Below are 25,530 nucleotides of genomic sequence, written 5' to 3' on the forward strand. Positions count from 1 at the left end.
AGGTGACAAAGCTCTAACTTTAAAATGACTCCTGCTAAGGGGCCATCTACTGGTGCAGCAGGTAGGCACTTGCTCTGAGGGCAAATATCAATAGATAGGTCACAGTATTCATCACAATTTTTGCCTGTTTTCACATTAGAACATTGTTAGAAAACAGGGAGAATTGATTTAAATGCCACTGAAGATTGGGCATTTTCCTAGTGATGAGCTCACTTTTGAATTTGACAAACCACACACTTTGAAGATCACATTGTCCTGTCACTCCTCACCCCTCGCTGGTCATTTTTGCCACGTCATTACAAGCTGGCTACTACAAAAGTCCTATTTTTGGTTTTTGCCTTCTTTTTCTCCACTGCTGTGTCAGAAAGGTGAGGGGAGGATCTGTTTTTAATGCAGCACCCTTGAGGCAGATAGTGATGCTATCTATTTAAGCTTTGTGCTGTTTGGCAGAAGGAAGGAGTTCCAAGGATCTTTTGCAGTGGTTCAGTTATTAGCTATAGGATTAGTGGTGTCTCTAACAAGCACCACTGGAAGCAGCTCAGGGGGAGTCTTCCTCAGAAGTTCCTTTGTTCCTTTGTTGTTGGCATCCCTTTGTTCACAACACAGGGAGCTTTCAGCCAAAAGTAGAGGCACAAGAAAAGTCAACGCTTCATGACTCTTTGGAGAGACAGAAGAATACACAGCAACACAAGGACCTGAGGAGGCTTTTTTGGCTGATCATTACTGATCATACTAAATTGGTATAAAGAACTACATGTGATAAATTTGCCAAAACTTCTGGATTCTGTTTCACTTGGCTGTGGGAGTAGAAAGCCTGAGACAACATCAAGCTACATGTCAGATATGCCCAGTATATTCAGGCTTGCACAGCCAGAAAAAGAAATGTGTGTTTTTAACAGTGGCTTAATTTTTCTGCCCTATGATGCTGGCTGACATTAGAAGCCTTTCAAAGAATCTTTGTTTAATTTCCATTCTTTCATGTAGAGCAGTGTTATTCTGTGAAGCTATCTAGTTGAACCACAATGCATGGGGGATGAATGCTGTTTCCTAGAATGTAGCAAAGCTTGTGATCAGCATAAGTGGAAAAACCCACATTCTTGCTGTTTGCTGGAATGCACAGCTGCATTCTGGGAAGAACCAGCCAGCCCAAAAACCTTCTCCTGTCTTTTCTTCTTCTGCTTGGCCTTGAGTTGGGTGACTACTTTTTATTTGTGGATTTAGTTTTCATTTTAATTACACCTCTATTGTAGATGTGGTGTTCAGAGTGTAGGTGCTGGGGTTTGGTCAGAGGAAGTGGTTCCTTGCTGGCACTTACTGAGGAACAGGAGAGCAGCATTTCCCCTGTGTGTCAGATCCCTGCCAGGAACAGGTAAAAGCACTTTTAGCTCACTGCTAAAAGCAGCACATGTGAAGTGTCCTCCCTCTGCGCAGGACATGCAAGTTGTGTTCTGCAGTCTGAGATAAACATTGTTTCCTTGGATCGACCCAACAGCTTTGTTGAGAGATAAAATCCTCAGGCTGTTTGTCAAGTTCACAGCTACCAGGAGGATCTGGCTCTGGAAGGAGTGAGGAGCTGCTGTGGCAGCTGCTGTTCCTTAGTGGATTTTAGTGTGGAGGCTGGCCTGTAGCAGGGGCAGGGGAACAGCAACGTAGGGGAGACAAAAAGGACAAAGAAAATATTTGTAAAAGAGGATTTAGAGCATGACTGAGTGCCACACAGAGACTAAAGGCACAACACAGGGATCTGAAATCCTGGACAGTTGCTGCTGTTTGCACAAGTCAGTGCTGTCAGGGGAGCTGTAGAATTTTGCTCTGTGTCTGCTATCGGTAATTTTTTTCCAAAATTATTCACAAAACTAGAATTAGGGTACAGTAAAAATAATTCATTGTACTGTCATATTTTCCCCTTTAAGCAGATAAAGTTGTCATTCTTTACAAATTAAAAGAAGAACTCTGAAAAATAAAAAGGAATCTCTTTTCTAGTGGGCTCTGCTGTCACCCACAGAATTGTAGTTTTCAATTCCATTGTTTGAGTTGCAGAGGAAAACTTATTTGTCTAAACTGAGGTAATTTTATAGATCCCTAAAATCTGCACTTTCTCTCAGGTCCCTCTCCCCCCAATTTTAAGCATCCAGAGAAAACCTAAAACTGTAAAATAAATCTTCAAATGCTGCAGAAAGCTGAGCATAGCTTTTACTACATACCTCTGCAATTAGAACTAATTTACTGCCCTGGGAGATGGGGGAAATGTGCAAGGTACTCCTTGGGTAAGTAGACCACAGTAAGAAAAGCAGAGCTGTTCTGTGAAAGTTATCTGCTCATATTCAACAATTATCAGGGTCATTCTTACAGCTACATACCGCAGAGCATTAATTAATGGGGCTGCAGCTGGTGGTACCACTTTGGCTGCTTCAGCCCAGCTCTTATTCCATATTTCTCAGGTTCCTATGACCAGTCTTGGACCACATCCCATCGCCTTTTTTTTTTTCCCCCAAAGTACAAAAAGTACTTAAGTCTCTACTGGAAAACTGCCAGGCTTTCATAAAAAGAACAGAGCTGTCGTTTCTTTGCTATTTTTATCTCCTCTGCCAAAAAAGACACCATGTTGCATTGGCAGTTGTATATTTTAAATTGCTTTCTCTGTTGAGCTTCTCGGGTCAGACGTCAGGATTTCTGCAGCCAGTGGAGCTCCAGCATCCTGCTGACTGCAGTTCCACTGTGCATCTTGGGGCACTGGATTTTAGGCAATGATTCTCACAACAGCAGGACTGCGCTTCTCAATTTGTCAGGAGGCACAGAAATTGGAAAAAGAGCTGGTGGGGCAGGTGTATGGAGAAAAGCTGTGATAAAAAACTGTTTCCAGTCACAGTGCCCTTTGCAACAGGAGGGTGCAGTTGTGACTAGGCTTGGCAGAGTGGCAAGATTCCCCTGGAATTCCCTTTCCTGGAGCCTCAAGGACTGGAGTGGGTAAAGTGGTTCTGTCCTCCTATGGTCTGTGTAATTCTGCTGTGGAAATTGAGTCACTTCGTCCCCTCTGTGTCAGGTTTTATTTATTCCTCAGGAGCTTTTGAAGCAGAAACTGTAGGCACAGAGTGTGTGGTGATTGGGAGTGGGGCTGAGCCTCATCCCCAGGGGGTGCAGCTGTGCAGGACAGGTGAATACAATTGAAGGTAAGGAGCCATGGAGTGCCCAGGTGTGCTGAATAACCACACAGGGAGCAGAGGCACACAGGTGCAGTGCATCAGCAGGAGGAGATAAAAGGTTGGGCTGGAGGACAAGAGACACTTGTAGCTTTCTGAAGTGGTGTTGCTCTGTTTGGGTTGGAACTTTCTGAAATTGTATGGTAACACTCTTGAGTATTGTGGCCATCTCAACTGCAACATATGCTGTGACAGGAGACAGAAAGGAGGTAAATCTATTCTCATTGCTTTATGTCCTTTCAGCATAGAAGGCAATTGCACACAATTGTAATGGAATTTTAAAGATGGATTTAGCTGCCAAAAGCTTTTAAAAATAAGAATGTATGCAAGCCTAAAACACTTACTTTGTCAATGCTTTTAATTCTGATGAATTGGTGTTTAAGAGTCTACTTTGGACTGTGAGGGGTAAGATTTCATTGCCAAAATACAGTCTGTTCCTGCAAAGACTGACTCTTGTATTGAAATTTGAATGAATAATATGAGTGGCCTTTGCTGTAATTGCCACAGCCTAATTTGGGATGTGCAGAAAGCTCATGAGATTAAAAGTTTTTGGCAGGTATTGTTAATACAGACACAGTGTTCAGCTCCAAACTGCCTTGGAAATATTTGCATTTAGTGGTACAGCCGCTCAATGTGTATTTTTACTGAAACCTATAATGTTACATATTGTGTCATAAATATATATATGTGTGTGTGTGTCATAGATATAGGTATGGAAACAGAAGCAGATAAATATCTGAAAAAAGACTGGAAATCACTGGAGTAGAGAGACATGGGGAAATGCTTCATGAATGCTGTACTACCACAGGAAGTACAGTTTGCTGTAGAGTGCTCAGTGGTGAAAAATGTAACCACACTTATTCTCTACTGTTTGAAATATTCCTTCTCCCTCCTCCCCCTACGTTCTCCTGGATCCTCAAAATCCTTGTAACAACAGGTTTTGTTAAGGTCACTTTGATCATACTGTTCCTACTGTGGAAAGCTTTGTGGTTGAACACCTGCTTTATATAAGAAAAGATGAACTAACTTTCATACTTAAAAAAAAAAAAGGCTTCATCACCTTTGGTATTGATGCCAAATAAAACACAGCTAGAGATTCCTCTTCCCCAGACTGGAGAGTGAATTTTCTGAGAATTTACAATGGTATTGATGAACAGCATATGACTTTGGCACTCTTTGCAAAGTGCAGTAACTGCAAGGTAGCTGGTGATGCCCTGAAGAGGATTTAGCAATTAGAAAATTAGAGGGATAGGAGATACAAAATCTGATACAACTTCTTACATGCTGCTTTAAATCTTTCACTGGGACCACACTGCAAGGAAGCAGATCTTTCAGCTCTTAACCCACATGCAAAGCAAACACTCTGGCTTTTATTGCCTTTTTATTCAATCTGCTCAATGTTAGCTTCTGTTAATGCAAAATTTGGTTCTTGGAGTTGAGAGCTCTTTTGTCTTCCTCCCTGTAAATCAGCTAATTCCAAGCCCTGGGCAGCCTGCCTGCCCCACGCACAAGTGCTGAGAGAAGTGATACTGGAGGGAGCTTGCAGGTTTGGTTCTTTAACTGAGCAGTGATTTATGGCTTTTGACTGAGGTCATTGCTTGGCACATAGTGATGACCAAATTGATGGATTAGGAGCTCAGGCAACTCAAGGGCCTTTAACATTTGTAACCAATCATAATCTGACTGGCAGTGACCACAACAAAAACCCCACGTAGTCTTCTTTGGATCTATTTTAAACTAGCTTTGCTTTGTTTTCTTCTTGGAGATCTACTGCTGCCATTAGATACTCTTTGATTTGGTTCCAAGGATGGGTCAGAGTCACATTTTTCTTTGATAAACCTATTTTGGTCCCCTCATTGATGTACACTGCCGAGAGTTGCAAGTTTCTTTTTGGTCTGCTATTGCATTACCACATCAAGGAGAGCTGCAGAACAGGCAGGAGGGTTTTACACAGTGTCAGAGGGTGCATTTGGGCTACTTTTGTGCCATCTGAAGAAGCAGGTCCTGATTAACAGCACCTCAGATATCACCAGTTCATCAGTGTCTGTGAGGTGTGTAAGGCAGAGTGCTTCACAAACAGCATTAGGAAGGCTTTGCTGCAATAAAGGGGTGGGGAACGAGCTCTGAATAAGGAAAACTCTACCAAAGTACATTGTTCACATATTTAAAATTAAGCCTAGTTCAGGAATAAAATTGTGACATCAACTGCAACTCTCTGCCTGGCTGATACGGATGTCAGTGAAGGTGTAATACCCTGACTTTGAATCCCTTTAAAGTTAGGCTTTGAAAGCTCTCTTTGCTGTGTTAAAAATGTCTTGCTGTACTGCATGGCTGGGAAGGAGCTATTTCTACCATATTTACTGCAGGCAGCTCAAACAACAGCAGTAAGAATTAATACTAATCAATACTTATATAGCACTTTTTACCCACTGAAATAGCATCTCTTGCACAGGAAAGTCCTGTTTTATTCAGGCAGACTTGTTCTGAAGGTGGTGATTTATTTTTCCTCTATGGTACTTCACAATCCCAAGAGTTTATTAGAATATTGATATGTCTTTGGGGTTTCACTCTTCTCTGTTACATTTTGAGTTACTGAAATATAGGTTGAAAATAAGTTGTGTAAATAATTATTATTTCTGTTTTTTTCTGTGCCAATGCCTTGGAGCCATGCTGCTGGCTCCCTCTCCATTGGTAGGGGCTGTATACATACACGTAGGAGGAGGTGCTTCAGACAGAGTGAAAATATATTTCTGTGTCGTGCAGAGGGGGACAAATACTAGGAAGGCTGTTCTTTTGCTCAGTGCAGCTCTTTCAGAGTGACTTGCTTGGACATTTTTGCTGAGAAGTTCCTCTAGCTCAGAACTGTGTGTGCAAATACTCCTGAGCAGAAATTCCATGCTGGAAATGCCAGCATATACATGCAATGCTCCTGAATAATAATCCGTGCTGGGAATATCAGCATACACATGCAGTGCTCCTGAGCTAAAATTCCATGCTGGAAACACCAGCATGTGCATTCAATGCTCCTGAGCTGAAATTCCATGCTGGAAGCACCAGCATGTGCATGCAATGCTCCTGAACTAATAATCCATGCTGGAGGCATCAGCATGTGCATGCAATGCTCCTGAGCTGAAATCCATGCTGGAAACACCAGTATGTACCTTGAACACTTTTGGGCTCCAACTCATCTGTTTCCTAGAGCTAAGAGTCCTCCTCTCAGAGTGCCTCAAGTCTGGATGTTCATGTTGGAAAGTGCACGTCCTCCTTCCTGCAGATGCAGGAGAGAACCAAGCACACTTTGACTGTGGCCATAGGAGCTGCTGCAGCAAGATCTGGGACCAAGACCTGCTGCCTGGTAACCTACTCACCTCTGCCTTATTCACAGAAGGGTGGGGATGAAATGAGTTTTCTTCAGATCGCCAAAAATGTCATCAGACTCCAGAGACCTCCAAGCCTAAACTGTCTCCAACGCCTTCTCATGAGTCCAGGGCCTCACCTCTTCCCCTCTGTGCAGCTGCCAAAACCTCTTGCTTCCTTTCACTGACAGCTTCACCAGTGCAGCTGTGTATTTTCAATGAGTAGCACTAGGAAAATTTGGGGATGGAATATAATTAAATTTTTAAAACCCACAGGAAAGTTTCTGGTTTGAACATATTAGTCACTCAAGTTCAATTAAAGCTTTGCTTCTAAGGAACTTACCTGAAGATCCAGAGAGCTGCAGGATGATCTCTGCTTTGCTGAGATCACTGTCGTTCACATCCTGATTTTAATCCATAGGAAAAACCCTGGTGCTGAAGGCCAGTGACAGATTCATGGAAGGATTTGTGTCAAAACCAATTTGGATCTTGGGATCCTTTGGTTACAGTTGCTGTGCAGAGAGCCATGGCAGCATTCCCTTTGTGAAGCACAGCAAAATTCCACCTCTCCTTGTCACCTGATAAAGGGAAGGTAAATTCTAAATGCACTTCAGTTGTGAGCTATTCTGAGCTAGGATTCAGCAGAAAAAAAGTAATGTGTCAAATGCCTCGTAATCCCCTTTTTTTCTTTCAGGCAGCCCTGAAAGCTGCTGCATAGAGGTAGGTCTGCTGCTGAAGCACACTCCTGTGGAATCCTGCTTGCTTGCTAAACAAGGGATTCTTTAGTTCATATGGGGTATTTTCATAGCTGGGTCTCCTCCTGTATGTGTTCTGAACATATGGGAAATCAGTGCTGCATTATATGAGATATACTGATATAGTCTGAATTTATTTGCTGGCTGTGGAGTTGTTCAGCCCTGTCAGAGTCCTTGTCTGGACTAAAGGAAATCTAAGAACACAAGTGCCAGATGAATGGAGACAACAGAAAATGATCTGGGCCTTCTTGGGCCTACAGCTCTCACATGTTCAGTTGTAGCTCTGTGAATGTGTCAGTTCACATGGAAGGCCAGCAATGGGAAAGAATTGCATCCAGCTCTTTCCACCAGCAAAGCAGCTGTGCATGCTCTGGTGTGAAAGGTCATTCCTCCCCACCATGACCACCTCATGGTTTTATCTTTTTTTCCTTCCACCACCCATTAGGTGGCACCTAGAGAATAGAGAAAAGACTGGCATATTCTGGACAGGAGATGATGGCAGGAGAGTGAGTACAGCCATCTCCCACAGCTCTCTTTAACTTCCCCCCAGACCTCTTTGCACCCCTCCACACTCCTGGAACAACTCTGCAAAGACTTTTGGCTTCACTGTTGGAGGTCCAGGCTGGCTCCATGAGAGAGTTTGCATGGTCCTTTCTGGCTCCTGCATCTTAGCTTTCCCTTAGCTCTGCAGAACACAGAACCCAAGTGATAACGCTGCTTGTGGGCAAATTCTGGTGCTTTTCTCTCTGGGAAGGGGCTGCATGTTACATCTGAACTCAATGATCAAGACCCTTTTCCCCTCTGCAATGCAATGTGTTTTGGCCACTTATTCTGAGAGAGAACTGGGCACATACCAGTATTTTTCATTCTCTTCTATTCCCACATCTCAGTTGCAGTTAAGAAGGAACCCTCAGAGGTCCTCTGGAAGTCACATGGTAACTCAGGGCCAGGTTTTCAGGACAAGTTATAGGAGATACCTTCAGATGGTTTGGGTAGACACAGCACTGGCATGGGAACATTGATCAGGAAGATTTAGGCCCAGGTATTTCTAGTCCCACCCTGTAGCTGGCAAGGCATTGAGGAATGGTCCAAACTTCTCCCTCCCATGGGTATTGAACCTGCTTTTTGGGAGCCTCAGCCATTACTGGTACTGGGAGCAAACCATGGAGGAGTTAAATTTCTGCACTTAAAAAAAAAAATGTAAGCAGAAAAGGCTTTCCAAGAGATTGTACCACTCCTTCAGGGATTCTTTTTTTAAAGAAATAACAACTGGAGTTTTAAGTGCCAGCAACTGATCTGATAGACACTGGAACTCATAATTTTGATAATTCTTTTTCTGTCCTTGTCAAGCACCCTGTTAATGGCTGGGTCTCTGCCCTACCTGGAGCAAAACTGAAGCTGGTTTTGGATATCACTCATGCTTAATGACATCTAGGAATGAAGGGTACCATAATAATGGAGCTGGTGTCACAGATCTTGTCACGTGGGGAAAAACTGGGAAATTGTCCTTGTAAGACTTTGTATTCTGGAGTGACCTGGCTACTTTTATATTACCTAGTCAGTTTTTGACAGAGCAAGGAATTGATGTATAGCTCACAAATACATCTGTCTGGTGTGGTTTCTGTCAACTGGGCTATTTCTTTTCTGGTGTCCTTTTGTGTATGTCACAGGACAACTTTTTATGGGATCCTTTATAGGAAAAGGAGGAGATTCGGTTTACATCCCACTTGGAAAAAATGGCATCAAACAACTTCTTCAAAGTCTAGCACATTTCCCTAAGCACAAGTAAAAGCCTAAATGGTTAGATCAATCCCAACTAATTCAGTATTTGGTAAACTCTGTCCTTACTCACACATTCTACTATTCCCAAGCAGAGTAAAACATAGGAGACAATGGTGCAGATGAAAAGAAACAGAAAATATCCCTCTTTGGAAGGAGACAAGTTCTCCTCTGGCATATTTAAAGCAGCCTGATATTTGCAACTCTAGATTGATGTTATTATGCATCTTTTCCTTCCCCCATCCATGTAAATGTTTGGTTCTGCTTGCTGAGGATTGATCAAATCTTCTCCCTGCACAAGCCTCCATGGGTGGAGACAGGATCCAAAATGCCAGCAAATAAAGGTTTAGAAAATGCAGTATCAACAGAGCTGTGCAAATAACTCCTTTTAGTGGTTTCTTGGCTGAACTGTAATACTGAGAAACAAGTTGTTCTGTGACAGTGGAACTAATGAATCCTGGCTGCCTGGATTTGAATCCTTGCCTCCCAGCTCTTTGCCCACCCCTCAACCCCTGCTCCCTCTGTGTCCCCTGTGGTTCCCTCCCCTCCAGCTACCTTTGCTTGCCTTCCTTCCCCCAGATAACAGCTGGGCAATGGTAGCAGGGATTGCAGCTGGCTCCGATGAGGAACTGGCCATGGGGAGCAAACTGCAAAGAAGTGCTGAGCTCACTCGGCAGAGCTTCTTCAGTGGGGGCACTGGTGTAGGTCCCTCTTCTCTTGAGCTGCCAGCTCCTTGAACTTTGTGCTCACTCAGCTTTGCTGGGAATGTCATGTCTGTGCAGAATTTGGCTGAAACAGGTCCGAGGTTGAGAAGTTATTGGAGAGACAGATGGATTGGCAGTGCAATCACACAAGCCTCATTTCCTAGGGGAACCTGCCTTCAAATGCTTCGCTTGAACCAAGATAAACTGGTTTTGCTTTGTTTTCCAAGACTTCTTAACTGCTTGGATTAAACTAAATATGTGTATTAAATGATACTGTAAGCATTTGAGTGCTCTTCTGCTAGTTTATGCCTTTTTTTTTTTTAATAGTAGTGGATTTATTTCTTTACATATTTTTACAAGCAAAGCATGGCAGAGCTAGCCCTGCCTAGTTTGTGTTGGCTTCACATAACTTTTGATGTCATGATGCTTGTTATTTTATATCCCTCTTCTCTTCCTCTGCCCTTGATTCATCACCCAAACATTGCTGTCTTTATGGGGGAAATACACCACGTCTTTGGGCACTTGCTGCCCTCTTGAAAGGTTATGCTATTAGTCCAAAGGTATTTTTCTCCTCATCTTAGCATGGTTTCAAGTGTTTCAGCTTTACCTAATACAGAAGATCAAAAATTATAAGGAAATGGCTAAGTACACCTTAAGTATTAATAAACTTTAGGAATGGCAAGGCCTAGCTTGCCACTTCCTTGAACAGGTGTCGTGTCCAGTCACTCTGTTTGGACAGACACAAATGGGAGAGAGTCTTTTTGCACATATTATCATATCTTATTTAATGATAAAGGTATTTAGTTTTCCTTCTTATGAGCATAGCAGCTATCAATATTAACAGATGGCTCATCTTCATTAAAAAAAAAAACCTCCTAAATTCAGATCTTGTTCACGTGTCCCATTTTTTATCAAATGTCTATCTTCTTTTTCTTAACTCATTCTGCAATTATGGCCAGCACTTTGTACTGCTCTGCAGGGCATTAAGTACAGAGACACAATGCAATTAGGGTTTCTTTTCTGACCAAGGAACTCTGTACTGTAATATAGAAAGAACAATTATAAACAGATAACTTCAGAGGGCCATCAGTGCTATCATAATCTATCTAACTATAGAGTAAAAATAGTTGTGCAAACTATAAAAAGGATGCAACTGGCAAAATTGATCAGTAACTCAGAATTGTGTTGAAATCCAGGCCCTAATTTCACAGTACCAGAAGTTAAGCTAAGCTGTTAATATTTTCTAATAATCACTTTTCATCTGCTGCTGGTTTTCATTTGTACCACTGAAGCACCTCGGAACCCTGGTGGCAGACCAGTGCCATACTGTTCTAAACACGATGTAAATACAGAGCAGAGTGAAGATTCTTGCATTTAAGGAGTGTGAATTCTCATAAAATTAGTCACTGCTTTGAAAAACCATCAGTCATGACACTGTCAATCTATTCAGTAAACTGTATTCTGTCTTTTCATCTATTTTTTAAAATCTATTCATCTATTTTTTTCCAAATATTCATTTCCAGATCTCATTCAGAAACATTTTTCTCCTGCTTATATATTTAATGCATTGTGTAAATCTACTAAAATAAGTTATACTTTGAGAGAACTATGTGATTGCTCCATTCAGCAGGTGAGTTTTAGTGCATTGGCTTTGCCATGCAAGAGCAAAGAAATGATTATTGAGGCAGTTGAAAAAGGAAATACAAATGTAGATTAGTAGGTTACAGTGTCTTTTATTATTACTGTATTCAAATCCAGTCTTGACTGTATTAAATGCATCATTGTGACACTGCTGGCTGCTTGGTAAATGAAGTTCACAGGGTAAATCCTGCTCAGGGGAACAGCCAAACTGGATGCTAATTGCCAACTTTGTTGCCATGGTTATACAGAACAAACATGTCCCTAACCCCCTGGGCAGGAATCGGGCACAGCACAAAGGTAGCTAATTTAGTGCTCTGAATAGAAATGGGCTGAACAGAAAGCTGTGGTCAGCAAGGGTTTCTAATCCAGTTCCAGTCATTAAGCATCCCCGTGCAGAGAAGTGATCTTAGGGCTTACAAGCTGCTAAAGCAGACATGCAGTTCTGTTTGGATTGTCCCTGTTCTCAATATCAAGCCCATTTCCATTTTCTGTTCTGAAATTTGACAAAGAAGAGACAAAGTTTGGCCATGCATCGTTTCTGCACATCCATCAGGTGCCCTTGTTAATGTACAGAGGGTGTTGGTTTAGGGAAAATGTGTTGCATTTTTATCCACCTGCTCAGCTCTACGGTTTCTCCCAGTGGTGCTGAACTTCCACAGTGGAAACATCAGAGTTTTGGTATGTCCTGGTGTTCCCAGCCAAATCATGGCTAAACACTCGTGTCTGCTGGACGCCCCTGTGTTGATAATAGCAAATGGAGCTCCCAAAAAAAGTGGCTGAGCCACAGAGGTAGGAGAGAGCTTGGCTGCTGCTTCAGAAGGAAAGAGAGTGCGAGCAGAATGAAGGTGTCTATTGAGATGATAAAGACCAGGGCACACATGGAAGGCCAGAGAGGTTGGTGGGGCACTGGGAAGCTCCTGGTGGGCTGCACAGAGGACCACTGTCCTTCAGGGAGATTGTCCCCTTCTCCCAGCTATAGCTACAATCCCTACTTTTCCAGTTCTGCTCGCTGCAAGGGCAAGTTTGGTTGATGCAAAGGAGATGAAACTTGATGATTTTGACATTTTGCCCCACTTTTTTGGCAAGATCCTGTTTGGTCTGTGCTTGGAGGGAGTGCTGTGCACAGCCATTGGTGCTCACAGAAGGAAGGGGATACATAAACCTTGTGCCAACAGCTGATGAGGGCAAAACTGACTCCATCAACTGGCAGCTGTGCATGTTTTGTCAGCAAATGACACAAAAATATATTTTTAATTAACTTCTTCAGTTAAAAAGGCCATTTAAATGACATATGACTTTCAAAACAAGATATTCTATGGGGCCTGTATATCTCTCCCCACTCCTATGTTTGCTTTTCCTGCTTTAGCATTTGACATTAATGTCTGTCATTGAACATCTCAACCTTTGTGTCTTTCTCATGGGAGACACAGATCAGAGTGCTCAAGCTTTGTAATTTGGTGTTGCTGGCATTTTTGTTCACCACAAATGTTTCTAAGGATCTTTATGGCATTTCAGCAAGTTTTGGAGGAAAAAAATCATTAAGAGTAGAATAAAAAAAAAATCTCTTGTTGATCTGAAATGCTGTCTGAGTTCTGGGAAGTTTAAATTCAGACATGGAATCCAACCTTGCCATTTGCACTAGAAGTGGGACTATTTGCAGTTACTGTTTAAGAGAAACCCAGTGTTGAAATCTTTAAACAAAAGGTTTCGGGTTTGTTCAGGGGAGGGATGACTATTGATCAAAAATACATTCTATGTGTTTCCAGTTTGGTGAGGCACACTCATTTCCAAGACCAAAACTGCTGTCTTTTTATTTTTCCAGTCTTTGTTTGAACTGAGATCCACATTCATTGTTACTGAGCTTTAATAATCTAAGGGTCACTTGAAGGGCTTTTGTTTGAGAGACCTTTCAAGCCAAGCCAAGGCAGCAGTTTAGAGAACGTTTCTTGTTTGTAGACAAAAATATATTAAAACAACCAAGGGAGCTATTACTCTTCCACATAATTATTTTTAATGTCTCATTGGACATGTATGAAATGCCTTTCAGTTCCTGTGGGAGAATTACTTTTTTGCCTTTTGCAGCGTAGCTTTTGTTAAATTTCTGCGCTGCTTTTCCATTGAGCAATGTTCACCCCAGAAGACTTTATAAACACGAACAGTATCTCCAGGAATATGCTTCCAACATAATCCACTGAAGTACTTAGAGATTTGTCAGCAGTCATGGGCCTGATACCTTGCATACCTTGTGCCATCTATTTTTTTTTCCTGGCTGCAGTCAGGAGAGAACGTGACCCCAGTTCACAGGGGGAGAAGTCAGAGAACAGATGAGAGTCCTGCAGGAGGTGAGGCAGAGCCATGTGCTGCAGGAGGGCTAAGACTCTCTTCACCCCCTTTTTCCTGGTAAATAGATGCCAGGGAATCAGACCACCTTGTGGCTTTGGAATAAAAATGATTGCTAAATGTTCTGTGCTGTGTAGCTCCTTTCAGTTCCCTGGCAAAGACTGGAATGGTGTGCATCCTTCCTTTTTTGACAGGAATGCATTTGTGGGGAGGAGAACAAGCACAGAAGCTGAGGAAAGAGTAGCTTTATGGAAAGACAAGAAACCATCTTGCAAAAATATAACTCTAGTAAAAATATTTGTGCTTGGCTTGGGAAGTGCACGTTTTGTGCCATTTGTGCTCTGCAGAGGTCCAGGCTTAGCAGGCAGATGCAGGTGTTTCACTGGGATGCCTCCTTCTGTTGGGTATTCATGATCCTTTAAATCTGCCAGCTGCTCTTTTTGTTATGAAAGTTGCCCAGATGTTTCTTGCTCAGATGTTAGGGGCTCCCACAGATCACATAGTAGCTGTCTTATTTCTGCAGCCATCGCCCTTCTCGTGGGCATGGTGAAATTTTCAGTAATCCCAAATGGACCAAAAGACACCCCGTTATCCATGTCTCATCATACAGCTCATAAATGGGTATCTAGATAATTGTACTTGCTAACTGGATGTAAAACCAATTCCAAATATATAATGCTCCCAGGTTTCAAGGAGAGAAATTACTATATTCCTTGCCTTCAGATGACTAAACTTGAAGTCTTGAAGTCTTTCAAACTAAGCTTATACAATTGTAAGTTATGTAGATGAAGTATGATTTGCAAAATGCTCTGGTTTGTGGAATGATCTTGCCTTGTTTATGGATAAAACCCACATTCTAGCAGTTTCTAGCAGGGAAAGGCTGTGGAAGCTGCATCTTTGAGCAGGATATGATGATAGGAGCAAATTGTTGTAACTCTGTAACACAGTGATGTTCTAAGGTCTGAAGCATGAATTGCTCAACAGTAAGTGATTTAATTGTGTAAAAAGTTGCCTTTACATGAACTGCAGTACACATCTTGGAACAATAATTTTGTTGTAGCTCACGAATATATTGTAAAACTGTAAAGGTATAATGCACTTACCAGTATCTGCCTGATGTCACAGTGGCAGAGCACTTCTAAAATATTTTGTGCATAAAAATCACTGCAGATATGCACCTAGCAACATATTCCTTAAGATAAGGACTGTAAAGCAAACTTGGGGTTATTTTTAATGTATCATTATTCAAGGGCTTCCTGTGAAGTTGATCTTTTAGTGTCATCCAAAGTTCCCTGTCCCGATTTGACAATTTTATGGCTTTGAACTCTCACTCAGTTGTTCAAGGTGATTTAATCATTGGTTTGTGTGTCTCTACATTTAGGTACTGCCAAATATAATTGTTTGTAGAATATCTGTTCAGTTTGGAGGGCTTCTATTCAGCAGAGGTGCTGGAAAAATGGGAAGGATTAAATATGTGCATCCTGAATAAGGAGTAGGAAAAGCTTGGATGAAAGAATATAGTGGTCTATATGTAACTGAAACATGGAAGCATGAGAGAGAGACAGAAGAATTATGTGGAGTTTGGCAGGAGGATGTAATGAGTAATAGATGGAATGATGAAGGGGAAATAAAATCGGCTGGATGAAGAAAAGCTTCCTGACCACGAGATCTTGTTTGATTACTGAGGTTTCCCAGGGGACTTCTGTGATTTGGGAAAAGTTGTACAAGACTGTTCAGAGCCTCACAATGCACAGCTCTTATAACGTGGCATCCAGGAGTGGATAGTGCTTCCCTCTCTTAACTGTGTTTGAGGTTCCTTGGATTCCTGGGATTTGCTGGGCAGCCCAGAGCACCTCTTGAGTTCTGTCTGGCCTCTGGCTTCTCTTTTAATTAGGCTTCATAAATAATATTACAGATCTTGAAGAAAATCTACCTCCTCTGAGGTTGTGGGCTTGATCCTGGTTCTTTGATGCTAAAGGCAGGAGACTGCAGGGCTGGATTGAGCTGTCCAAAGTGACAGGATCTCTGAAGATGCATTAGGTGACAATTGCAAATTCCTTTGTGCACGTCCTCAGAACTCTGAGCCCAACCCTTTGCAATATCTGCATCGATATTACTGATACACAGTGCTGGAGTGGAGCATGTTGCAAGTGTTAAATACTCTGAAATCCATATTTGGCCAGAGAACTCATCCAACTGATTCAAGAACTTTCATTGCATGATAAAGCAGATGTAGCTATTGTGGGGTGCTCATGTTACCCAATCATAGAATTATTTCATTATAGATCTGGTGTCTGGCTAAAGCTGACTCTGGGAGTTCCTCTGAGAGGAGTTTATCAGATGAAAAATTAAGTGTGGTTTTTAGCTGATATCCAACCAATTTGCTGAACTTACTTTGACTTCTGCCCAGAGGTTCTGAGAGTAGGTTTATAACTGAGAGCCCATTTGGGTTTGAGCATTTAGGAAAGAAGAATTTAAAAAACCCAGAGGCGGTGAAGACCACACGGCTTCTATAAACTGGGGGAGCTCAGATCATGAAGTCAGAAAAACTGGTTTACAGGTTGCTTTCCTCTTCTGCTTGGCCTTTCAGTACATTCCTTGTTTTCAGGCAGCTTCTCGGAGCAATAGGACCCATTTCCTCAAAAGCACATAGAAACTGCAGAGGCTGCTGCTGCTCAGGGTGAAACTGAGATAAACTGGGATCAGTGACATGGACAGTGGGATAGAAGGCACCCTCAGCAGGTTTGCCAGCAGCACGCTCTGTGTGCAGCCTCTGGAGGGCAGGGATGCCATCCAGAGGGACACTGACAGCCTGGAGAGGCTTGGGAGAACCTCATGGAGCTCAGCAGGGCCAAGAGCAAGGTCCTGCACCTGGGCTGGGGCAATCCCCAGCACAAACACAGGCTGGGCTGGGAAGGGCTGGAGAGCAGCCCTGAGGAGAAGGGACGGGGGTGTTGGCTGACAGGAGGCTCAGCAGGAGCTGGCAGTGTGCAGGGACAGCCCAGAAAGGCAAATGTGCCCTGGGCTGCAGCCAGAGCACCGTGGGCAGCAGGGCAGGGCAGGGGACCCTGCCCCTCTGCTCTGCTCTCCGGAGATCCCACCTGGGGCTCTGCATCCAGCCCTGGGCTCCCAGCAGGAGAAGGGCTCAGACCTGCTGGACTGAGTGCAGAGGAGGCCCTGAGCTGCTCAGAGGGCTGGAGCAGCTCTCCTGTGAAGGCAGGCTGAGACCTGGGGTTATCCAGCCTGGAGAGGAGAAGGCTCTGGGGGGACCTTCCAACAGCTTTCCAGTGCCTAAAGGGGTTAGGAGAGAGCTGGAGAGGGACTTTGCACAAGGATATAGGGGAGCAGGACACAGGGAACAGCTTCACACTGACAGGGGGCAGGGTTAGATTGGTTAGTAGAAGGAAATTCTTTACTGTGAGAGTGGTGAGCTGGCACATGTTGCCCAGAAAAGCTGTGGCTGCCCCATTCCAGGAAGTGTTCAAGGCCAGGGGCTTGGAGCAACCTCGTGGACTGGAAGGTGTCCCTGCCCACTCCAGGAGGTTTGGAATGAGATGATCTTTGTGGCCATTTCCAACCCAAAGCATTCTATGATTCTAAATATTGCTAAGAACTCAGTTTTGAAACTGCACACAATCCAATGTCTACTTTGCTCCCAAGAACTTTCAGAGTTTTGAATAGTGGAAGCCCTGAGTTTTGAAACAAATCACACAGAAATGTGAGATTTTTCATGCAAGTTCAGCCACAAATTAAAAAAAAAATTGTGAAGATAGCCCTTCTTTAAAATATCTTCTTATTTAAATTTAATATTTATTATCTCATGGGTGCATGATTAACTCTGTATCAGTAGGTACATAACTTGCACATTCTGAGATCTATCTAATGTCTACCAAAGGAAAAAAAAAATAAATCATTTAGATCTGGAACAGTGATCACAATGGAAGTTTCATTTGCAAAGGATTTATGGGAACTTGAAGTGAGTATTATGTTTTGAATAAATGCACCATTGACCAGTATCAGATTTCCATGGGCTTTATCTTGTTTTTCCTAAGCAACTGCTCATAAACTTTTTAATATCTTGACTAGCATGATGGTGCTACTTGCAAATCTGTTCATGGAGCTATTAATCTATGATATGCAATCTAGAGAAAGGAATCACACTTACTTGCTCATTCCTTTCACTATTTCATTTAAAAAACATAAATAACAAGTTGACAGGGTTCCTTTGTGCTTCTTTCTTTCTGACTAATATGTGATAAATATATCAGGAAAGGTTTGTCAAGACATCACAAAGCAGGTCTTAGTTCCGATGTGAACTTTATTGAACTCTGCTTTCATGTAATAGGAAGAAAAACAAGAGGTAGATGTGATCAGTCTGCACCCCTGACTCAACAGCTACAGCAAACCCTCAGTGCTTTTAATTCCTGTGTCATAGCAGTACTCAGATGAATTTAGTGCACTCAAACAGACATAAAATCTGAAGGGAAAGGAATGTCCTTCTCATGAAGAAGAAATTTGACTTCTAAGGCAAGTTCAACATGTGGGTTCCCTCCCTCCTCTCCTTTCTTCCCCCACTCTCTCTGCAGCCTTGCCTGTGGCTGTCCCTGCACAGCCCATGTCAGCATGAGCTTGGTGGGACAGTGGCAGTGGGGGCAGCAGAGGCTGCAGCTGGACAGTGACAGTCACAAATCTGAAAGCAGTGACAGCTGCAGCCCATCTGAATTGTGTCTGATACCGAGGCTTCTGTCCCTGCTTGCAGCAGATCTCTCTTGGGCTGATGCCCTGAAACCATGGACTTCTCACACTCGTGTCCAGATATCCCCCACCCACACAAGGGACAGTTTGCCTGTAAACCTTCAGGTTTGACCAAAAGCCATATTGAGTGGGAAGCCTTGGAATTAAGAATGAGGAAAACTCTTGTTTCAGCTGGGGGTCTTGTTTTTTGCTGCCTGTTGCTTCCAGCCACCCAGATGAGTAAAATGAGTTTCTCTAGCTCATGTGTATTGCTGCAACCCACACGTATCAGTACGTGCAGTCCAGGGAGAGGAGAGACACACACACCTTCATGGAGCTGTGGTTGCAAAGGATTGGGTTTTCTCAGTGTCTAAGGAAGCCAAAGGGCTGTGCTGGGGGGCTGGGGGCAGTGAATGTCTGCCCAGGCTGTGAAGGAGCCGTGGGTGTTGGCTGTGCTGTGCTGCTGGGGCTGGGAGGAGGGACTCGCCGTGTTGCAACAGCTCTCCAGCCCTGCCACCCCCTCACAGGTCACATCACTGACACATCACACAGAGCTGTGCTGCAAAATGCAACCATCTGCCTTTCTGTGCTTACCCAAGGTCTCCAAGCACTCCACAAACACTGCTGGAGTCCCCCATTGTTCTGGCAAAACTGCTGTCACCTCTTCCACTTCTCTGGGGCGTGCAGAAGGTATTGAACAGAACCCAGGAGCTTTTCTCTTGTGCTTTAGGCATTAGGCACGTTGTCCCCACTGCTCGCCTTCTATGCTCACCAAATATCCTCAGGCAGAGGATGTGCTTGGCCTCCTCCACTGCGTGGTACAAGTCCTGGTGAGCTGACACCCTTAGGCACTGATTTCAGTGGCAACACCTGCCCTACTGCACTGTCAGTCAGGGGCTTACATGGGTGAATTCCTCTGAGGTGTGTACAACGAACAAAACCCCGTGAAAAGGGGTTTAGACCCTCAGCTAAGACAGACCAGCTGCTGGAGCCCTCTTGTTTCCCACTAAGAACAAGTGATGGAGAGGGTATCTTCTCACAGGGCTGCAAAAGGGCTTTGTCAGAACAAAGGGAGATTTGGGCTTTGCTTTGCGTTGTTAAAGTGTGTTTCTTAAAGAATTAAGTCGACATAAAAGGCATGGATGGTTAGTGTTTAGGAAAACATGTTCATGGCCAGTCTGTGCAGAAACTGGCAAAGGACAATTAATTTCTGTCCCTGTCCTGTAATACCCTGCAGTTAGTGAGACCTGAGGCTGTGGGTACCTTTCCTTACCCGTGAGGACACTGTAGTGTTTGTCCACTGCAGCTGGAGCCTTTCTAACTCTTTTGAATGCATAAATGTTTGCTTTACATTTCCAGTATGTACTTGTATTCAAAGATGGTGCCCCAGGCGGCTCAAAGAAATCTTTGAATTGGTCTCCATGCCAGGTATTGTTACTGAGTGTTTATATACGATTACATTTAGAGTTCAGTGTGCCTTTACAGTGGGATCTGCATGCTACAACCTGGGAGTAATTAATTCCTTAAGTCTCAGTTACCAGACACCCACTTATAATACACTGCATTTTAGAATATTTTTATTTTCTCCTGCCGAAATAATAATTTTATTACCTTCAAAGCCATTAGCTGTAATGCCAAGAACTCAGCATCTTACCTAAGAGCTTTTTTCCCCAACATTTCTTTTGTATGTAAGTACAAAATACCTATAAAAATTCTATGTAATAGTTTTAGCTGCTCCATAAGTATATCCCATTGTATATCTAAGACTTTAAAAACGTCACATACTCCAGATCTGAAAGATGTTACAGATACCCAGCTTTCCATGAACTCCTATTCACCAGAACCCCGGCCAGGGCGGGACGCTCAGGGATGCTTTATGGCTCTGTACAGCTCGGTGATTTATACCGAGCCTCGTCCTAGCAGCACGCTAATAAATTTCCCGGAGCCCGCGTGGTACCTCGCTCCCGGCCGCAGCCTCGGCGCTGCAGCGGGCACCGCCCGGGGGCGGGCTGGGCGCGGGGCCCCGCAGGTGCGGGAGAGGCGGAGCGGGGCCGCCCCCCCCGGGTTGAACGCGGGGTCAGGGCCGCCGTCCCGGCGGGGCTGGGCCGGGCCGGGCCCATCAATTTCCCGTGCTCGGTGCCTGCGTCCCGGCGCGGCACTAATGCGGAACAAATTGAGACATATCCTCTCCGTAATTAGTTCCAGCGTTTCCAAGATTTACGGTACAATAATGGCCCGAGCCCCGCCGGCCGGGCCCGGCCCGCTGCACGGCGGGCTCGGCGCTGGGGAGGCTGCCCCGGCGGAGCGGGGGAAGAGCCGGGACCTCGGGAGATGTCCAGCACCCCGCGGGGGCTGCTCGCCATCCCCGCAGCCTCGGGGGGACCGCAGTGCCCCGCTCCCGTCAGCTTCGGGGAGGGGTCGCGCATCTTTGCTTCTCCGTGCATCAAGAAAAAACTCTTTTACCCTCAGGGGATAAACAAAATGTCCTCTAGGCAGCTCGAAAGCGTTCCGGTGCCCACGTCAGCCCGCACACGGAAGGCTGGTCCCGCCTTGCCGGCGGCTCCCGGCTCCCGTGGTGCTCGCAGCTCTCCGCAGCGAGAAATGAGAGATTGGGCCCGCCGTGATGAGTTCCTGCCCCTGTGCCCTCTGCGCTCCTGGAGATGCTTCGCAGCTTTGTTTCTGCTGCTCTTAGCTCTTAAATAATCAAACTCTGATCAGCTCCCTGAGTGAAAGGAGACAGATCCCCCTGCGTGCTGTGAGCGGCGTGAGCAGGAGGGGAAGGGCTGGGGATTTATCTCTGTTTCAGTCAGTCTCGCCCACCTCCGAACCGTGGGGGGATCGTTTTAGGAGTTTAGTAAGAATTACCGGTCCCTTCCTTAATTGGCTAGCATGGCAGAGGGAAAACGTCGGCTGGGGAGGTGCGGCAGCGGTGCTCAGGTTGAAGCAGGTTCCCGAGCCCGTTGTTCTCGGGATCGAGTGGGACTCACTAGAAAGATCCTCCTCCAGCTATTGTTTAACCTGGCAGAGTATGCCTTCGAGCACAATCGAAGGCTGAGCGTTATCAGGAATTGCCGTAGCTCTGGAACAGCGGGCAGTGAAGCCTGTCAGAGGTTTGGATCGGGCCGTGTTTGGAGGGGACAGGGCAGAATGTTCCGGACCGCCTGTGTCTGGAAACCGACAAAGGAGATGCTGTCCCTGGACTGCCATCTCCTCGGCCATCGCGTTCAACCGGGCACCCAAACCCGCACGCGTGCACCCGGTGTGCGAGACCCGGAACGATTTATGCCGGAATTTGTCTGGGATCGGGGTCGGGATCTCTGGGGAAGAGGCGGGCAAATGCCTCCTGCAAAGAGGGAGCAGCTCCTCTCGGCATGCCGTGCGGCCCCGGGGGGAGCTGCTGCCAGCGCTCCCGGCCTGTGCTGGAGCAGAGCAGCGAGGCGGGAGATTTCTCACTCTCCCTGGCGCTGGCCGTCTCCCGAAAGTCCTCAGCCCATCCCGAGACAGAAGGGTCCGGGCTTTCCTGCCCCGGGACGCCCCCGGGCGCGTTCGAGGCGGGCTCTCTGCGTGCCCCGCACGGCTGAGGCGGCCCGGGAAGGGCGCAGGTGCCGGCGCTCGGCGCAGCACAGGGCTGAGCTGAGCTGGAGCTGAGCTGAGCTGAGCTGAGCTGAGCTGAGCTGGAGCTGAGCTGAGCTGTGCTGGCAGCTCCTGACTCCCCCCCCAGCCTCTCCAGCAGCCGCGGGGAGGAAGGATGCGCTAATGGCCAAGGGGTCGTCTTGTTTCACTGCTGGAAAGTGCGAGGGGAGAAGGTTTGGAAAGACTTCGGCAGTTCTTCGTCTCAGGTGGAGTAATGCCGAGTTAAGCGATCAAGAAAACTTTTTTCCCCCCTTTTAAGATAATTTATCAAGCTAGGTTATTTCAAGAAAAGAGAAAACCCCCATGCTAGCTCGAAAAACAGCCCACTACGGGAACGCATTTTCTGTTAGCTCCTAGAGAGCGCTAGTTTTCATGGGAAATCAAATACCCCACTTAGGCTGGCCAAAGAATTCCATTCCTACATGTACGGTGTCCATCGCAGAGCCGGAGATCATAGAATCAATCATAAAATAGTTTAGGTTGTGAAAGACCTTTAAGGTACCCAGTTCAACCAATCTCCCGCGTCGGTCCGTCACAGAAACGAGCAAAGCCAGCAGCAGCCCCTGCGCCGATCCCGCAGCTCCCCGCGGGTCCCGGGCAGGGGGTGACCGCGGTGTGCGGGAGCCCCGGTGCGGCCAGAGCGGGAGCAGAGGGGGAGGCAGCGCCGGAGCCCGCGGGCAGCAAGGTCGGCGCGATTTCCCCGCACGGGCTGCATTCACAAGTGCCGTCCAGCGTGCTTTGCTTTGCCGTGGGCTCTGAGGTGGCACGTCCTGTAAACTTAGAGGATATTTAATATCAGCAAAAATAATTAACAAATCTTTCGCACTTACGTTACACGTCTTCACGTATTCTCTATTTTGTAATAAATAGACGTGTGCGCCAAAAGAGAGATTTTTAAAGGGAATTATCTGAAATAGTTTGTGAAAAAAAAAAAAATCACTAATAACAAAAACCGACCGTTATGACTAATTAGTTTTAAGAGAAAATGAAATTATACTTGGCTGCTCCAATAACGACCTATTTTAATTTATTTTGTTGTAGCCTTTACCCTTTGAACCTTAAAACATCTCTTCAACGCTGGCGATGCTTGCGGTAACCTTTGATGCCGCGAGGGAAAGGAAATCCCGAGGCGTACACTGTCACCGGGCACGCAAGGGGCTCGGCGTGTCCTGCGGCAGGTGAGCCTTCGCGGCGCCTCTGTCGCTGCTGTCGCCGCAAAGGAGGGTGAGGCTGCGGGCTGAGCGCCGCGGGGATGTCGCCGGGCGGTGACCCCGGTTTGCGGTGCCACGGTTCTAACAGCGGCCGGTGACAAGGCGCAAGGGACAGGGCGGCGGGGCCGGTGCGACCCCGCGTGCTCCGCGAGTACCCTGAGCCGGCAGCTGCCCCCACGGCTGCTGGTAAAAGCGGCACCCCCCAGCCCCGGGTGGTTATCCATCAGCAGTTCTGCGGGAGGGCGGCAGGATTCCCCTCCCCGCCTCCGGAGAGAGCGCGTCCTGCCCGCGGCAGGTACCCGCGGCTCTGCCGCCCGCCCCGGGCTTCCTCCCTGTCGGTCTAGGTGGGCTCCCGCACGGCCAGAATCACGGCACCCCTCGCTGCAGGGGCCGATCCGAACCTTGCCGTGTCTCCCGACAGGAAGGACAGTCCGGGGATAACGTGTCGGGTGCCCTCGGGGGCCCTCCGGCCGCCGGCCCCGGGATGGACGCTGAGGAGCCGCTGTCCAGGAGGCTGGAGAGGAAAGAGAGACTCCGGGCCTTCCCAGGAGCAGTGCCAGGTGAATCTCTCAAAAGCAGGTTACTCACAGCGCTGCTGTCCTCCCCCGCCCGCCCAGCTGCTTCCTTCCCCTCGCACACAGGCAGGTCCGAGGGACAGGGACAGGGGCTAGGGCCGGGCACACGCCGGTCCCGGGGCCCTTGCAAAGGGTGCCCAGCCCTCTCTTGGCCGGCGGAGCCCTCGGTGCCCTGGCCCGGCCAGCACTGGGCGACGTGCCGCGGCCCTGCGCCCCCAGGGACAGGGAGGGGTGCGGGGGGGGGGCGGGCAGGCAGCTCGCACCCCGCAGGATCTCATGGAGACGCAGGTTCCTCCCGTAGCGGGAGAGGCACCTGGAAAGACACTTTCCCCTCTCAGGAACGGGGTCCGCCCGGGCCGGGTCGTGTCACTTCCCCTGGTTCCTGCAAGGGCGGAGGCTTCTCCGCGCGGTCCCCGGGGCCTGCGACCTCGCCGCCCTCGGGAATCCCCACGGACATGCACGGAGCTGGCGGGGGAAGTCAGCCAGCACGTACTTACTGGCCACCTGGATCCCTCTAACAGTGCCGCAAGTCTGTCCTAATGCCGAGGAGCGTTAGGGTGAGATTTAGTGGCGCTTGCACCAGAAGAAGGGTGGGAGTGATGTGTAGGGGAGATATATTCTCCCACAGTCACCTCTCCCCCTCCGTCCCCGGCTCTCCTGTGTCTCCCCTCCCCCCCGGCGCGCCTGGTCCCGCTGGGTTCAGCAGAGCGGGCTGTGGGCAGCCCCTCGGCGGAGGTTGTGTGAATGGAGGATCGGCGTGGCTGACTCCTCCTCCCCTGCAAGCGCCTCTATTTGAGCTTTGCAAAGTTGAGGGTTGAGCAGGCATCCGAGGTGAGGCGTGCGCGGCGGCTGTGCCCCCCTAGCTCGGACGGGCGGACATTCGTACAGACAGACAGACAGACAGACAGACACCCGCGCGGACACGCAGACACACGCACACCGCACCCTGCCCTGCGCTGCGAGCGGGTGCAAGCCCGGAGGCGATCCTGGAGAACAACCTTTCCCTGTCGCTGCTGCCGGCTCCCGCAGGGCTGGACCCGGGGAGCTGCGTCGCGGAGCAAACTTCCCCCAAAGGGCTGAGCTCGCCGGCCTGGTGCCTGCAGCCGGAGCCGGCCTCCGGCTTGGCGGGCAGGGGCCAGGTGTCTTGGAACAAGTGCGGCCCGGGGGGAGACTGGCTGCCCGGCGGCAGGCAGAAGGTCTGCGAGCAGATGGGCTCCGACGTCCGAGACCTCAACGCGCTGCTGCCCTCCGTGCCCTCCCTGCCGGGCAACAGCAACTGCACCATGCCGGTGAGCAGCGCGGCGCAGTGGGCGCCCGTGCTGGACTTTCCCCCGGGGGCCTCCTACGGCTCGCTGGGGCCGCACTCCTTCATCAAGCAGGAGCCGAGCTGGAACGGATCGGACCCGCACGAGGAGCAGTACCTGAGCGCCTTCACCGTCCACTTCTCCGGCCAGTTCACGGGCACGGCCGGGGCTTGCCGCTACGGGCCCTTCGGCGCCCCGCCGCCCAGCCAGCCGCCCTCGGGCCAGGCTCGGATGTTCCCCAACGGGCCCTACCTGCCCAACTGCTTGGAGAGCCAGCAAGCCATCCGCAACCAGGGTA

At 47.3% G+C, this 25,530-nt stretch overlaps 1 protein-coding gene across 12 annotated transcripts in view; it reads left to right on the forward strand.

Annotated features, from left to right (window-relative positions):
• WT1 (WT1 transcription factor) overlaps window positions 1–25,530 on the forward strand; it is an 85,189-nt gene that overhangs the window by 27,146 nt on the left and 32,513 nt on the right. For 9 of the 12 annotated variants that reach the window (XM_053946724.1, XM_053946726.1, XM_053946728.1 and 6 more), the window contains 2 exons: window positions 23,184–23,320; window positions 23,775–23,913. In XM_053946724.1, coding sequence (XP_053802699.1) covers window positions 23,838–23,913 — 76 coding nt within the window. In that variant the 5' untranslated portion in view covers window positions 23,184–23,320; window positions 23,775–23,837. Of the gene's footprint in view, window positions 1–2,835; window positions 2,968–23,183; window positions 23,321–23,774; window positions 23,914–24,775; window positions 25,528–25,530 lie in introns of those variants that run through there. The other 3 variants (XM_053946722.1, XM_053946723.1, XM_053946734.1) reach the window with 2 other exon arrangements.

The sequence above is a fragment of the Vidua chalybeata genome, chromosome 6, assembly GCF_026979565.1.
Source record: "Vidua chalybeata isolate OUT-0048 chromosome 6, bVidCha1 merged haplotype, whole genome shotgun sequence".
Lineage (NCBI taxonomy): Eukaryota > Metazoa > Chordata > Aves > Passeriformes > Viduidae > Vidua > Vidua chalybeata.